The 14,370-nt window shown below is 48.6% G+C and overlaps 1 protein-coding gene across 3 annotated transcripts in view; it reads right to left on the minus strand.

Moving 5' to 3' along the window:
* Window positions 1-2,219, minus strand: part of ASIC4 (acid sensing ion channel subunit family member 4) — a 208,000-nt gene extending 205,781 nt beyond the window's left edge. For all 3 annotated transcript variants that reach the window (XM_081884146.1, XM_081884149.1, XM_081884151.1), the window contains exon 1: window positions 1,572-2,219. In XM_081884146.1, coding sequence (XP_081740272.1) covers window positions 1,572-2,204 — 633 coding nt within the window. In that variant the 5' untranslated portion in view covers window positions 2,205-2,219. The remainder of the gene's footprint in view (window positions 1-1,571) is intronic.
* Window positions 2,220-14,370: the final 12,151 nt, after the last annotated feature.

Consider the following 14,370-nt stretch of genomic DNA (forward strand, 5'->3'; position numbering starts at 1 on the left):
CTTCTTTCTGGAGCGGGTGGCTCAGCAATAATAATATTGCTTGAATAATATTGCCTTTTACCTGCCACTTTGGATGGTGAGCAGTAAACTACTGTGCCCAGAATTCTTTGAGGGGTGAAACGTCGTTTGCATGTGTTTTTAAGGCATAGGGTGTGCACAGCCGTAGTCTACTGTCCAAAAGTAAGTCATATGTATTGTTCTGCCCGTTTTTTTACTCTGGCCCTTTGCATCACCAGCAAATCATACCCCTAAATGTGGCCATTAAGCTGAAAAAAGGTTTCCCACCCCTTGTCTTAGTAGCTGGAAGGCTGATGCTAGGGCATGAAGCACAGTATCCCCTTCCCTAGATCTCTTGCGAAGTCATGGAGCTGAAGATTCTCAGTTTTAGGATCCCAAATGAGTTTGAACCCTTTCCAGATTTAGTTAATAATAATAATAATAATGTAATAATAAGAATTTATTATTTATAGCCCACCCATCTGGCTGGGTTTTCCCAGTGACTCTGGGTGGCTCCCAACAGAATATTAAAAACACTAATTGTTTTGCTAGGATGAAAGGAAGTGGTTCCCCACAATCTGTGGGCCCAAACTCTGAAAAAAGACTTTGCTCACAGTAGTATCTAAGCATGCCATGAAGTTTCTTCCCACACAGGACCCTTGGCTCATCCCAGCCAAAGCAGTCTGTTCTTCCCACTACTGCAAAGCCCATTACTGAAAACCAAACACAAACCCCACTCCCTGCCACTCTGCTGTTATTGCCTATCACTGTGAACAGAACCAGGATCCAAGAATGTTCAGATTCATTGTCATACTAGAACAACTCTTCACAAGCCCCTACCCAAAGAATGACTTGCAGCATCAAATATTGTTTCCCAGTGAGATGAGAAAAGTAATGCAGGTTCTCTCTAAGCCCAGGGTCAGGGACATTGATGAGATGTAGAAATCTGAGGTTTTGAAGCCTTTTCTGAGTGAAATCCTAAACAGCAATATCTATGTAGCCAAAAGGAGATGGAGGCAGAAGTGATCTGCATGATTACCCCCTGGCACTGGAAGAACACCTTAAAGATACAACCTCAGAGTGACTAGAGTCTGGCATGTTTCATTAGCTTGCGATTATAGGGAAATGTGCCTGATCCCCGCAATGGCCACAGGCTACAGAGAACACAAACAAGGGTTAACAAGAGAACTTAGTTCCGGTTTGTGAGAGGAGCACTGGCCTAGGAGAGACTAGTGAGCTTTTTAAAAAGAGCTTGGCCTGAATATGGCATTTCAGTCATTTGAAAGGTTTGGTGTGGATCAAATTCTCCCCTCAATACAGTAATGAGGAAGCTGTGGCCCTTCCAACTCTCACCTGCCCCAGCTTGCACGGCCAATGGTCAGGGATGATAGGAGTTGTTGTACAGCAACACTGGGCAGGCCACAGGTTCCTCAGCCCTGATTTAAGAGAAGGAACAGAATTACCAGTTATTTGCTTGTCCCTAGCTTAGCTAAGAACCCATGCTACCCTTTCCATGATCACCATGAGGTGTTCCCACTATCCTCAACAGACCAGCGATGTGGCAGTAGACTCACTGTTTCGAAGTCACTGGCATTGCACGACTCATTGCCGAAGCTGCACAGAACCAGCATCTGGTCCATCTGGTGCCCAGCGCGGTCATGGAGCTCCGTGAAGTTGAACGGGAGGTTCCTTTCCCCCTTGCTCTGCATTAGCTTCTTACTTAGCACCTCCCGAATGTCCCCGTCCTCGCCCTTGGACACAGCAATCTTGTCATCGCCATCCAGGAAGCCCAGGTACTCTCCAGCCCAGTAGAGGTCATGGCCAGAGAGTTGGGAAAAGCGAAGAGGGTTGAGATTGCAGATGGTGATCGCTGGGAAAGTCAAACTGGGGAGGGTCTCTTCTTCTAGCGTGGTGTCGTGAGGATACTGAAAGTAGAAATCCACTCGGTCTGCATAGACGTGGATGAGGAAGCCAAGGGAGCCCAGGAAGGCCACGATCCACAGAAATTTGCGGCCTGTGTTGCACCCATGGCGGAAGATGTGACTGATGCCATGGAGCGTCGAACTCCTGGCAAACTCTTCCAGGCTGGGGGCAGAAGTGGGTGGGTGTACCACATGGGAAACCTCCTCAGTATGCCGGACAGCTTTGGGCAGAGGGGAGCAACTGTGCCAGGAGGGTATCTCCTCTGTCCATGTAGGCCCTGGCATACTTGCAGTGCCCTCTTGAAAATAAAGGATAGGTACAAGCCCCTCAAAGGCATGCAGTTAAGAATCAGAAAGCTCTGGAGTTTGGATGGGCTGTTGAGTGTTGCAGCGGCCCTCTCTGTCTAACGACAGGGCTCACTTACAGCAGCGTAGTATTAACAGCCACGGGGTGGGGAGGAGCTTGGCCTCATGCCTTGCCTAGGGCCCCTCCTGGGAGCTGAAAGACAGTAAACATGTTCATCCAGGGCAATTAGCACTGCCGGATCCCGGAAGAGCCTGTGCCAGATGAGGGGGAGCAAATGCGTCCCTTGCAAACCACAGGCTGAGTCCATCTCTGTCTCCTGGGACTGGGGCTGCTAATTAGCCTGAGGCATCATTGATTCACTCCAGCACTTAGTGAACAGGGCAGGTAAGCAAACAAACATATCCAGCCCTTGAAGAACAGTCCAGCAGGGAGAATGGAGGGCTAGGTCGTTCTGCTTCTTTCAGTGTGGTTGTGTATAATGGAAAATAAATACTTGAGTTGGAAGGAGGAAAGGTAATGGCCTCCTGGGCCATATGCCCATAATCAGGAAGGAGCTGGGACCAACCAACCAAGGTGGGCCTGCAGGCAAAATGCAGCAGCTCATGGGGCAGAATGTCGCCACCATGTTGTGCTGCAACTGAAATGATTGCACTGGCTGTCAATCAGCTACAACGCAAAGTTCAGGATTCTGGTATTGATATACAAAGCCTTATACAGCTTGAGGTGAGGATACCCAAAACATCGTCTCACCCCTTAGATACCCAAATGATCACTGTGCTCTGCAAAAGAAGGCCTCCTGCTGATGCCATCTCACCAGAAGGTCCCCTTCCTAGGATGTCAGAATTAGACCTTTAGTGTGGCTACACCTGCTCTTTGAAACTCCTTCCTGTTACATGCCAGACAGGCACCACCTCTTTTGGCTCTTAGGCTCACTGAAGGCCTTAGTCTTTTCAACAAGCATTTTAAGTAGAGTTTTTATTATTATTATTATTCCAGTCTGCTTTTGAACTAACATTTCAAATTGTTCTTATACATGTTTTTGCTAAATCACTTTGGGATGTTTCCCGGGAAGGAATTTGTAAATGAAATGTTATAAATACCTAAAAATAAAACTTCTGTGTGAGCCCTACCTACCCTTAGGGCTATGAGCATCAGCCTGAGGGATTCCAATGAGCAGGCCAGGACTCAGGTGAATGGTACAACTCTACAAATTACACCCTGAAGTTCTGAAGTTGTCCCCTTAAGCACATCCATGCCCACCCACTGACCTCTTCAGAACTTAGGCAGATTATAGCCCTGTTCATAGCAGCCCCTGTGGGAAAGTGTCAGGAGTGTGGGTCCCCAGCAGCCTTTCTAGGCACCCAACTGCATTATACATTTAAAGCTGAATCCTGCCTTTAAAAAGTCATAGTTTCACACACCCCCACACACGAAGAATCCTGGGAACTGTGGTTTGCTGAGTTGTCAGAAGGCACCTATTCCCCCCTACAAAGAGTTACAATTCTCAAGAGTGGTTTAACAGTCAATCCCTCTTTCCAGGGAACTCTGCAATCTGTACCTCTGTGAGAGGGGTAAGAGTCTCCTAAGACTCTCAGCACCCTTGCATAACAACAGTTCCCAGGATTCTTTTGGGATAAGCCATGGCTGTTTAAAGTGGCAGGATATTTCTTTAATGTATAGTGCAGATGGGGCTGAGGTCAATATGTGGCCTGTGTTAAGGTTTAAGAAAGACATGAAAACATATATGGGTAAGTACAGGCTGCTGTGGACAGATGTTTTCAAGCTTGGGGGTGAAATAGATTCAGTGCCTCAATTTTAGACATGAAGAAATCCCTTCAAACTGTTGCAGATTAACACATGCTCAATCAAATTGACAGCCACAGTTGTGGTGACTAGGGAATGCCTGGACAGGGCTCTCTCTTTAAAAAAAAAAGGAGGAAAGGGGTTTGGGAGTAATCAGAGCAGAGTTTAAAATGCTTGGGAGAGAAATCCAGATTCATTGGATCAGTGTTTGCCAACCCTGTGCCTTCTAGATTTGACTTCTACACCATCCCAGGTTGATGGAAGTTGCACACCAAAACACCTAGAGGGCAAAGTCTGCTCTGGACAGTCTACTATGCATATGATGAAGGTTAAAAAGTGAAAGGGTGGGTTCCCAACAGCCCCAAACACATGTCTCACTGCATCAGATTAGAGGGACCCAGAAATGAGGATATGAACCTGGGAATCTTACTCAGAGTATGGAGATTATAAAGGAAAGTAGAAGGCATGAATATTTGATTTAGTTCACAGTGGACTAGACATATACCGTAATTGAATGAACAAACAAGCTTTCACTTGATGGGTGAAGGGTAATTGATTTGAACTAGGAGCTGGTGGGGGGTAAAGGAACGTCTCCTAGGAGAGAGATGGGAAAGAACGGCTAAAAGCTTTTGAGAGGAAAAGTATTTAAACAGAGATAGAATTATACAGTGCAGGCATGCTGAGGCAGATCAGGGAGAAAGCCAGATTTACCTGGATCCTTTAATGCAGTCTCCTGGGAGAGAGGCAGGGCTGGACAAGGGCTGAAATTTCAGGAGTCACCCCCCCCCCCTACTCAAGGGTGCCAGTCACTGTCCCCACACCATTTGCCTGTTCTGCCAACCATACACCCACTTCACTGACGGAATTTTAGACCAGGGATGGGGAACCTGTGATCTTCCAGATGTTGAGGGACTTCAGTTCCCATTATCCTTGGTCATTGGTCTTACTGGCTGGGGCTGATGGGAGTTGGAGTCCAAGGGCCTGCTTTAGATAATGGATGCAATGGTTGTATTGGAGGGCAGAGGGGCTTCCCTTTTTTTAGATTGCAACGTCTACTACTTCACACTTTCAAATGTTCAAATGTTCAGCTGTGTTTGGGAGCCCTCCTGCTGAGTGGGCTGAGTGGTAGCCTGGACTTCTGCCCTAATACAGTACCACTGTTCACAGACGCTGTTTTCAATAACTGCGTCTCACCTTCCCATACTCCCTTTGGCCACAGTTTAACCTGCTGCTCATTCACACTCACGTTCTGGGGTGAGGGTGTGGATGGATGATTCAATTACTAACAACTTATGGGGGGTTGCAAGAGGATTAGGACTGACCATGCTGTCTTATGAATTGCTTCCCATATACACCTTTGAAAGGAATTATGTCCTCCCATCCTTCGACACACACCCCAGGACTGCTTGAGAAAGCTGATGGAGAAGACCCATTGTTACCCCTGAGCAGATGGTAACTTCTTGGGTATGGGGAAATGAGCCTCCTCCGTTAGACACAGGCTCCCAGATAGCAATGCTCAGATTCAGCGTGATCCACCTCCCCATCTCTCTCTCCACGCACACACATAGAGGCACACACTTTCAAGCAAGGCTTTAAATCCATTAGCTTTGCATAATTAGATTTTTCTCAATTACCAGATTATGATAATTACTGGCTCGTTTGTAACAGCTAGCTCATAATCCGGTATCATTGCACTTGGAGACGAGCCAGGTGCTGTGTTGTGTCGCTGGAGCAGTGAGAGTGTCGGCACCGGCAGACGAGCCAGGAGACTCCACCAGAAGAGACTGTGCAGCCGACACTCACCTTGGCCTGGCACTTGACTGATAAGAACGGCTTTTGCCTGGGCACACCGCACGGCTCCCTCTTAACTATCTTAAGAAACATGAGAAGAGCCCTGCTGGACCAGGTCAGGTCACAGGCCTATCTATTCCAGAAGCCCATTTCCACAGTGGCCGACCAAATGCATATGGGAAACCCACAGGAAGGACCTGAGTGCAACACCGCTCTCCCCACTTGTGATTCCCAGCCCACTGCCTCTGACCCTAGAGGTGGTGATATAGAGCAATCACAGGAGACCAACACATGGGAGAAAGTGTGAGAGGCTCCCATCAGTACACTCAGGCAATCTTCTTGCCCTCCACACTGTCCTTTTAGCACGGGCCATTCAGGGATCCTTCACAGCACTGTGTGCTGCAAAGTGGAGCCCAGTCCTCACACTGCTGCAGCTTTTCTTGTTCTTTGGTCAGCAGAGCTCTGGTGGGAGATGCACCTGCACAACTTGTTTGTTATGAGGATTCTTCTAAAGGTTTCCTCTCTTTCAGAACACACATACAAATCAAACCCAAACTTAGCTCCATCCTTCTCGTTTAGCCACTGGTTGGGACTTAGACAACTGGGCGATCGAAAGAATGCATGTTGCAGCACCAGCCACAAGAAACAATCAGTGCAGGCAGTTAGCTACAGATTTTCACCATGTCAGTGCCGTCTAGCCTACTCTGTCTCCTAGTCACTTCATGCAGGACTCATCTATTATTATTAGTAGTAGTAGTTGTTGTAGTACTTTTTTCTTTAAAAAAATGTTTAGGGTTACTCTCATTTTGACTCAAGAAAATCACCATTTAATAGTTCAAATTGGGAAAAATACAGTAAATGGACAGAAGTACAAAGATTCAAAAAATGTTTAGGAGTATGCGTACCCCTGCATCCCCCCAGAAAAAAGCACTGATTATTATTATTATTATTACCCACCCTTCTCCAGCAGGTCCCAGGTCTTTCTTGCTTCCTCAGAAGGACACAGGGGGTTACAAAATACAATAAATAACCTTGACAAGAGGTCAAGAGGTATAGGTTGGTTATTTTTGTTTATTTACTAGTGAGAAGATAAGCAAGCACATGCTTATGGAATATGTGTGTGTGTGTGCGCGCGCGCACAAGTGAGTAGGGTGAATGTGCGTGTATGTGTGAATGCAGAGCAGAGGTTGATAGATACGCTGCCCAAACCATTGGCAGCTGGCTTGCACAGAAGTAGAAAGATAATCAAAATAACATAGGCATAACTGACCTATAATTCTAAGGCTCTTCTAAACCCACTGCAAATTCCAGAATCCAAATTAATGGTTAGTTCTGAAAACAGCTAAAAGAAAAGTATTGTGTGATCATTTCACCAAAAGTACAACATAGTTGGAACTACTAAACACGTAATGTATCTGCTTCTCTAAAGTGTGCAAGAAAGAATGATCAGTGCTCATTTGCTGATCTTGAAAGTAGATCTGCAGCACACTCCTATGCATATTTTCTCAGAAGCAAGTCCCACTGAAGTTAATGAGACTGACTCCCTAATACATGCGTTCAGGATTGCAGCTTTAAGGAGGGACGCATGTTTTATTTGTATTTCATCTCATTTTCGTGAACTGCCCTGGAAACACTGCTGAAGGGCAATGTAGAAATGTTTTACATAAAACAAATAAATCATTGTGTCATTCTATTCTTACAGCCTCAAGACTTCCTCCTGAATTGCCATTATCATCTTCCAGTGCTTCTACACTCCCGTTCAGTGCACTCTGCAACCAGTGCACACCCAGCACTGGTATGGGAGGCAGTGTACATGTGATGTTAGCCACAATCCATATCTAGCCTGCACTTTTTAAAGGAAATACTGTACTTGGATGTGCTTTCCCCCCAAACCAGCTTCAATCCAAATTGAAAAAAAGAATGCTCTCGTTGCATCGTAATCCAGGAAGGTGAACACAGTCTTAAGGCTCTTCAGAGAGGTTGAGGGTGTTGCTTTTCTGCAATCAGCTGGAAGCAGAATTATAATGGTGGCTCTACACAGCCCTTAATATCTACTTATTTACTATATTATACTCTACCTTTCAGACAGATATCATCTCCCCAAGCAGTTCACAGCAATTCTCTCCCTCCTACAAAAAGAGGTCGTGCCCTCAAGATTACAAACTTAAGACGGCATACAGAAGAGTAGGGTGGAGAGGAAAGACGTGGGAAGGAGGCCGATTTGACAACGACAGAGCAAGGCAGTTGTGCCTGACCCAGGACCCTTCACCCCCTGGCTGGAAGCAGATTAGGCTTCCTCAAATTCCTGAAGTCCCAGGGGTAAGCGGCTGTTGCCAGCAAGTATTCTTTCCCCTGCAGCTGCTGCTTCTCTAGCCAATGGCTGAGGTCAGGCTGGTCTTTCCCTTGCCCGTTATGTTTTGTACAGGTGGGGGGGGCTGCAGTCTCTCAAGGGCTTCCCACAGATCCTCCTCCTCCTCCTCTGGCCAATGGCTGGAAGTAAGCATAATCACCACCACCCCCATTTTTGCTTGCTTGTAAAATAAAATAAAACTAAACTACTAATACGAATATATAATATATAAGTTTGTATTGTTTATAAATAATTTATTATCATCATCATCCAACAAGTGGGATTGCTCTGGCTACATGTAAGAAACTGAAGAGCAGCTTGTGGCTGGAAGGTATGAGGAACTGATTAATGACAGCAGGAGTGCGGAACTTTGTCAGTCGCTTCCCAATAACCTTATGGGCGCCACATGTCAGTGGAGGGTGGAACCAGAGACAACAAATGGGTGATGCAACAAATGTGAATTCTACATTTGTGCAATTTGCTATTTCATACACACACTGTCAGAGCTGCCTCCAGGTCCCAGCTCACAGAGGACCAATGCTAGCCGGTTGTAATGTACAAAAGTCTTTATTGAAGTTCAGTTTCCATTTACAAGCCGCAGCGTGCAGCTCTACGTCTAGAACCTAGACCGGCGAAGCTCCGTCTGAGTCTCCGCCCCCTATACACCAGTTTAAGACCCTGGCCTTACTCCACCTCTTCCGTTGTTCTTTCCTCCTCTGGGTCCGTCTGCCCCCCGGGGTCTCCTCCTTCCTGGACTCCTCTGACGCTGACCCCCCTGACTCTTGTCCCTCCTTTCGGCGGGCTTTAGGACCTGGTTCCCTATCCGGGCTACCTGCTGTGCCACTCGCCTGTACATTTGAACTTGGCGCGCGCGCCCAGTGGGCAACCTTCCTCTTGACCGTTTCCGCGCTCTCCGATGGAGGCGTGGTCAATCCTGACTCATCTCCTCTCGCTGGTGGTGAACACCCTGGTCCCGATACCTGGGACTCCTCCCCCCCACTGCGCTCTGGTGGGGAAGCTGGTCCTGATTTCCAACTGCTGCTCTCTGAGTCCCCTCTGGCCCCTTCCTTCTGGGGTATCCCCCTTGGCACCCCCCTTGCCCTGGCCATAGGCGCCCCCTTCTGTGAATCTTCCGATTCGCTGGAGAGACTCAGGGAATCCCTCGGACCACTGTCATTGCCTACGCTCCCCTCGGATTCCTCCCCCTCGCTCTCCATTTCCTCCCTCTCCTGTGCCTCTGCTCCTGAGCCCCTGACACACACCTTCTTTCCTTTTTCTAGGGTCTAGGCAAACAGAAGCATGATTAGGGCTCAAGGGCACATTCCAGCTAGGCAAACACAGTCAAAGAAGGTGCAAAGCAGGAGGAGCACAGCGTGTGGCCTGAGAAGGTTTGTGGCCTCCTGGGTGATGGATGCTGCCTGGGGAACACCTCAAGGGCCAGACAGAAAATTCTCCTCAGTTAAAGGGCCAGTAGCTGGGAGAAGACTCACTAGTGCTGTGTCAGTCCCCAGACAGGCTGGCACAGTGATTACATTTTACATTTTTCTAAAAACCCACTGAGTCTGAAAAAAGGTTGGTCAACACAGAAAGCAAGCATTGTGCAACAGTTTGGCAATGATCTCATCTTGATTATTTGTAAAAACTGAGTAAGCAAACGATTCTGGAGAAAATGGCTAATGGAAGCAGTGCTTTCCTAACTGACTTTTGCATAGTTCACCCTCCCTTCAAACTACTATTGTTTTCTGGATGCCCTCCACCTGCCAAAAACAAAAATTGTATCCTTAGGAAACAAATCAGTGCACCCTTAATTGAAAATGGCATATGGCGGAGGATGCTTTTGGGCCCATGGGGAGGGAGAGTTCTTATTATTAATGGATAGCTCCTGCAAGACGTCAGCATAATATGCTTCTGCCATTGAAAGTGGAAACAGAACTAGTAAGAAATAGTAGGAAAAGGTAAAAAAAAATTCAAAACAGTTGGGGTGGGGGATGTACCCATATATAAATCTATAGGCATCCATACTGAATGTTCTGTGTAGTTTGTGTCACCCCATTTCAAAAATCTGGTGGGGGAGGTGAGTACACAAGGACACAAACACAGACATATGGACAAGTGTGGTATATGAATCAATTTTCCATCTACACAAGAACAAAGTAAAACATTTAGCATGGCAACTTGGTAAACAGACCAAAAAGAAGGGATATACCGTATTTTTCGCACCATAGGACGCACTTTTTCCCCTCCAAAAATGAAGGGGAAATGTGTGTGCGTCCTATGGTGCGAATGCAGGCTTTCGCTGAAGCCTGGAGAGTGAGAGGGGTCGGTGCGCACCGACCCCTCACGCTCTCCAGGCTTTGCGGACCTCTTCGCAAGGAGCGGGAGCGCTCCGGCTCCTTGCAGGGAGTTGCCAGCATGCCGAAGCCTGCGCGCGCTGAGCTCAGCGCGCCCAGGCTTCGCGGACCTCTCCGCAAGGAGCCGGAGCGCTCCGGCTCCTTGCGGGGAGTTGCCAGCATGCCGAAGCCTGCGCGCGCTGAGCTCAGCGCGCCCAGGCTTCGCGGACCTCTCCGCAAGGAGCCGGAGCGCTCCGGCTCCTTGCGGGGAGTTGCCAGCATGCCGAAGCCTGCGCGCGCTGAGCTCAGCGCGCCCAGGCTTCGCGGACCTCTCCGCAAGGAGCCGGAGCGCTCCGGCTCCTTGCGGGGAGTTGCCAGCATGCCGAAGCCTGCGCGCGCTGAGCTCAGCGCGCCCAGGCTTCGCGGACCTCTCCGCAAGGAGCCGGAGCGCTCCGGCTCCTTGCGGGGAGTTGCCAGCATGCCGAAGCCTGCGCGCGCTGAGCTCAGCGCGCCCAGGCTTCGCGGACCTCTCCGCAAGGAGCCGGAGCGCTCCGGCTCCTTGCGGGGAGTTGCCAGCATGCCGAAGCCTGCGCGCGCTGAGCTCAGCGCGCCCAGGCTTCGCGGACCTCTCCGCAAGGAGCCGGAGCGCTCCGGCTCCTTGCGGGGAGTTGCCAGCATGCCGAAGCCTGCGCGCGCTGAGCTCAGCGCGCCCAGGCTTCGCGGACCTCTCCGCAAGGAGCCGGAGCGCTCCCACGGCTTGCAGAGAGCTGCCTGTTTGCGGGCTGGGGTCGGGGGAAGCTCGAGCTTCCCCCGCCCCAGCCCCGCGCCTGGGGGGGGGGAAATAATTTTTTCCCCTTTATTTCCCCCCCAAAAAATGGGTGCGCCCTATGGTCCGGTGCGCCCTATGGTGCGAAAAATACGGTAATTGAAGTATGCATAATTATATAATGAAGAGGGAATCGTTGCTTACCCTTCCACTTAATGCTGGCACAGGAGGGTACCTAGTGAAATTAGTATGCATGCCACAAGATTGACTGAAACCAACAAAATGCAACATTTTTTACAGTTTGTTTGTGAAACTTTCCGCTTCTAAGTCTTTGTCCATGTGATCAAATGAGATCTCGACCCTCTACTCTTCAAACCCCATCCCACCCCACCCTGGTTCTTTCTCTGCCAGTGCTTGAATTAAGTGGGGAGCAGAGGAGGCCCCAGTCAACCCTGTTAGCTCCTATTTTCAGAAGGCTACAGGAGGATACGATGTGGGGTTGGGTGGAAGGTGAGTCTTGAGGATTTTTGCACAGGCCTCCCTACCTTCTCCTCCATGATTCAAACACTGCTCTGTGCTCCTGCCCGGGTTCTGTGCTCTACTGACAAACCAAATGTCAATCTTTTACTTAAGCCTCATTATTGCCTCTGTGCCCCATCAATGCCCCCCTGTCTCTCAGCACCCTTCCATTAGAAAGCTTTCCTATATCGGACTACCTTCCTCTAATATAATTTCCCAGCACCTCTCAAAGACAAATCTCTTCTTCAGCCTGGCTTTTCTTGGGGCTGACCGTTCTTTACCTTTTGTGTTCTTTCACTTAATGTGTGCCACCTTCAATTAGATTGTAAGCCTGCGGGCAGGATTGTCAAATATTGTGCATCTCCTACTGGTTTTAGTTGCTTTAATGTGTGTGTGTTGGGGGTGGAAGCAAACACAACATTAGGAATTATTTGGAAAAGGGTTGAAAAACAGGGAGCCGCCATCAAAGTCTCAAGGGATAGTTCAGTCGGTACAGCATGAGATTCTTAATCTCAGGGTGGTGGGTTTGAGCGCCACATTGGGCAAAAGATTCCTGCAATGAAGTGAGTTGGACTAGGTAACCATCGTGTTTTCTTCCAACTCTATGATTCTATGATCAAAACTACCTGTTTTAACTCTGGAGTGCAATTTTCAGCCATTATATGTTGTTTCCTCCAAGGCTGTTGGTTGAGACCCAGAAGCAATGCCTTCCCATCCTATGGATTCTGTGGGAGGTTTAGGGGTCCAGCCAGCTGGGGAAAGGCAGGAGGAGTGCCCAAGGATCCCAGGGAGAGGCAGGGCATCAAGAGATGAGAGATTGTCCCCTCATCATCCCTGGAGAAATGCAGACCAGGAATTCCCATAGGAGTTCTTGCACATAACTGAGCTTTCTCTGCCTCTGCTCAAAACCTTGACAGGTAGGCAGGGAAACTTGTTGGGACAACTTTGTAGAGCCCATGCAATCTTTTTGCTGCTGCTCATGAACTCCTGACCTTTGTGCCCTTGCTCTTGTACTACATTTTTTGTTGTTACTTCTTTCCCTTGTAAGAGCACATGGACCAGCTGCTGCATTTGTACCATTAGGCTGCTGTAATAAAAATTATATGCAGAATTCATCGTGCGAAAGGCTAGACTGGATGAATCCCAAACTGGAATTAAGATTGCCGGAAGAAATATCAACAACCTCAAATATGCAGACGACACAACCTTGATGGCAGAAAGTGAGGAGGAATTAAAGAACCTTTTAATGAGGGTGAAAGAGGAGAGCGCAAAATATGGTCTGAAGCTCAACATCAAAAAAACTAAGATCATGGCCACTGGTCCCATCACCTCCTGGCAAATAGAAGGGGAAGAAATGGAGGCAGTGAGAGATTTTACTTTCTTGGGCTCAATGATCACTGTAGATGGTGACAGCAAAAAACAGTGGTAACGGCTGGCTTTTAAAAGGGTTATTCAAAATAATGGAGCACAGGTCTATGACAGTTATTAGCTAAGTGGAACCTCCAGGTCCAGAGGTAGTGTAACCCTGAATACCAAATGACAAGTATGCTACCTTCATGCCATACTTACAGGCTTTTCAGAGACATTGGCTGGCCACTGCGTAGAAGCAGGATGATGAATTAGGTGGGCCCTCTTCTTGCATTAATCAGTGTGTATTCCAACTGCACTAGTCCTTTCACTGTAGTCCTGCTATTTCCCCTTCAAGGGCAATAGAGCAATATCCAGTTTGGTTGTAATGGATGGGGAGAGTTCATTGCCACTCACATTGCTTGAAATATGCATATGCATATACATATATCAGGGCAAATGTGCACCATGCTGGAGAGAGGAATGCACAACCTTCAAATAAAATAAAAGCAAATGAGATGATGTGGCATTGCAGCAGTGGCCAGGCCAGGGTGTGGCCTTTTGGTGACTGCTACTGCCCTGTACAGGGAGTTCTCATGTGCTAAAACAGGAGTAGGGAGCCTCGTGCCTTCCAGAAGTTACAGGGCTTCAGTTTCCGTAATCCCTGCCTATTGGCCATGCTGGTTACGGGTGGTGGGGGTTAAAAAAGGTAAAGGTACCCCTGCCCGTATGGGCCAGTCTTGACAGACTCTGGGGTTGTGCGCCCATCTCACTTAAGAGGCCAGGGGCCAGCGCTGTCTGAAGACACTTCCGGGTCACGTGGCCAGCGTGACATCGCTGCTCTGGTGAGCCAGAGCCGCACACGGAAACGCCGTTTACCTTCCCGCTGGTAAGCGGTCCCTATTTATCTACTTGCACCCGGAGGTGCTTTCGAACTGCTAGGTTGGCAGGCGCTGGGACCGAGCAGCGGGAGCGCACCCCGCCGCAGGGATTCGAACCGCCGACCTTTCGATAGGCAAGTCCTAGGCGCTGAGGCTTTAACCCACAGCGCCACCTGCGTCGGGTTTTAGAGTGTAGCATATGCGGGAGGGGCACAGGTTTCCCCACCCTCTGCTCTGAAACACACCATACAGTAGCTGCAAATGATGTCCTCTCTCTGCGGACAAAGCCACAAGCTCCCACTGAAAAACATTAAGGCTTGAGTGCTTGGGAAATGTGATATTCCAGCAACAGGAGTG

Source organism: Podarcis melisellensis, assembly GCF_964234715.1.
Source record: "Podarcis melisellensis genome assembly, chromosome: 1".
NCBI classification, from domain to species: Eukaryota; Metazoa; Chordata; class Lepidosauria; order Squamata; family Lacertidae; genus Podarcis; species Podarcis melisellensis.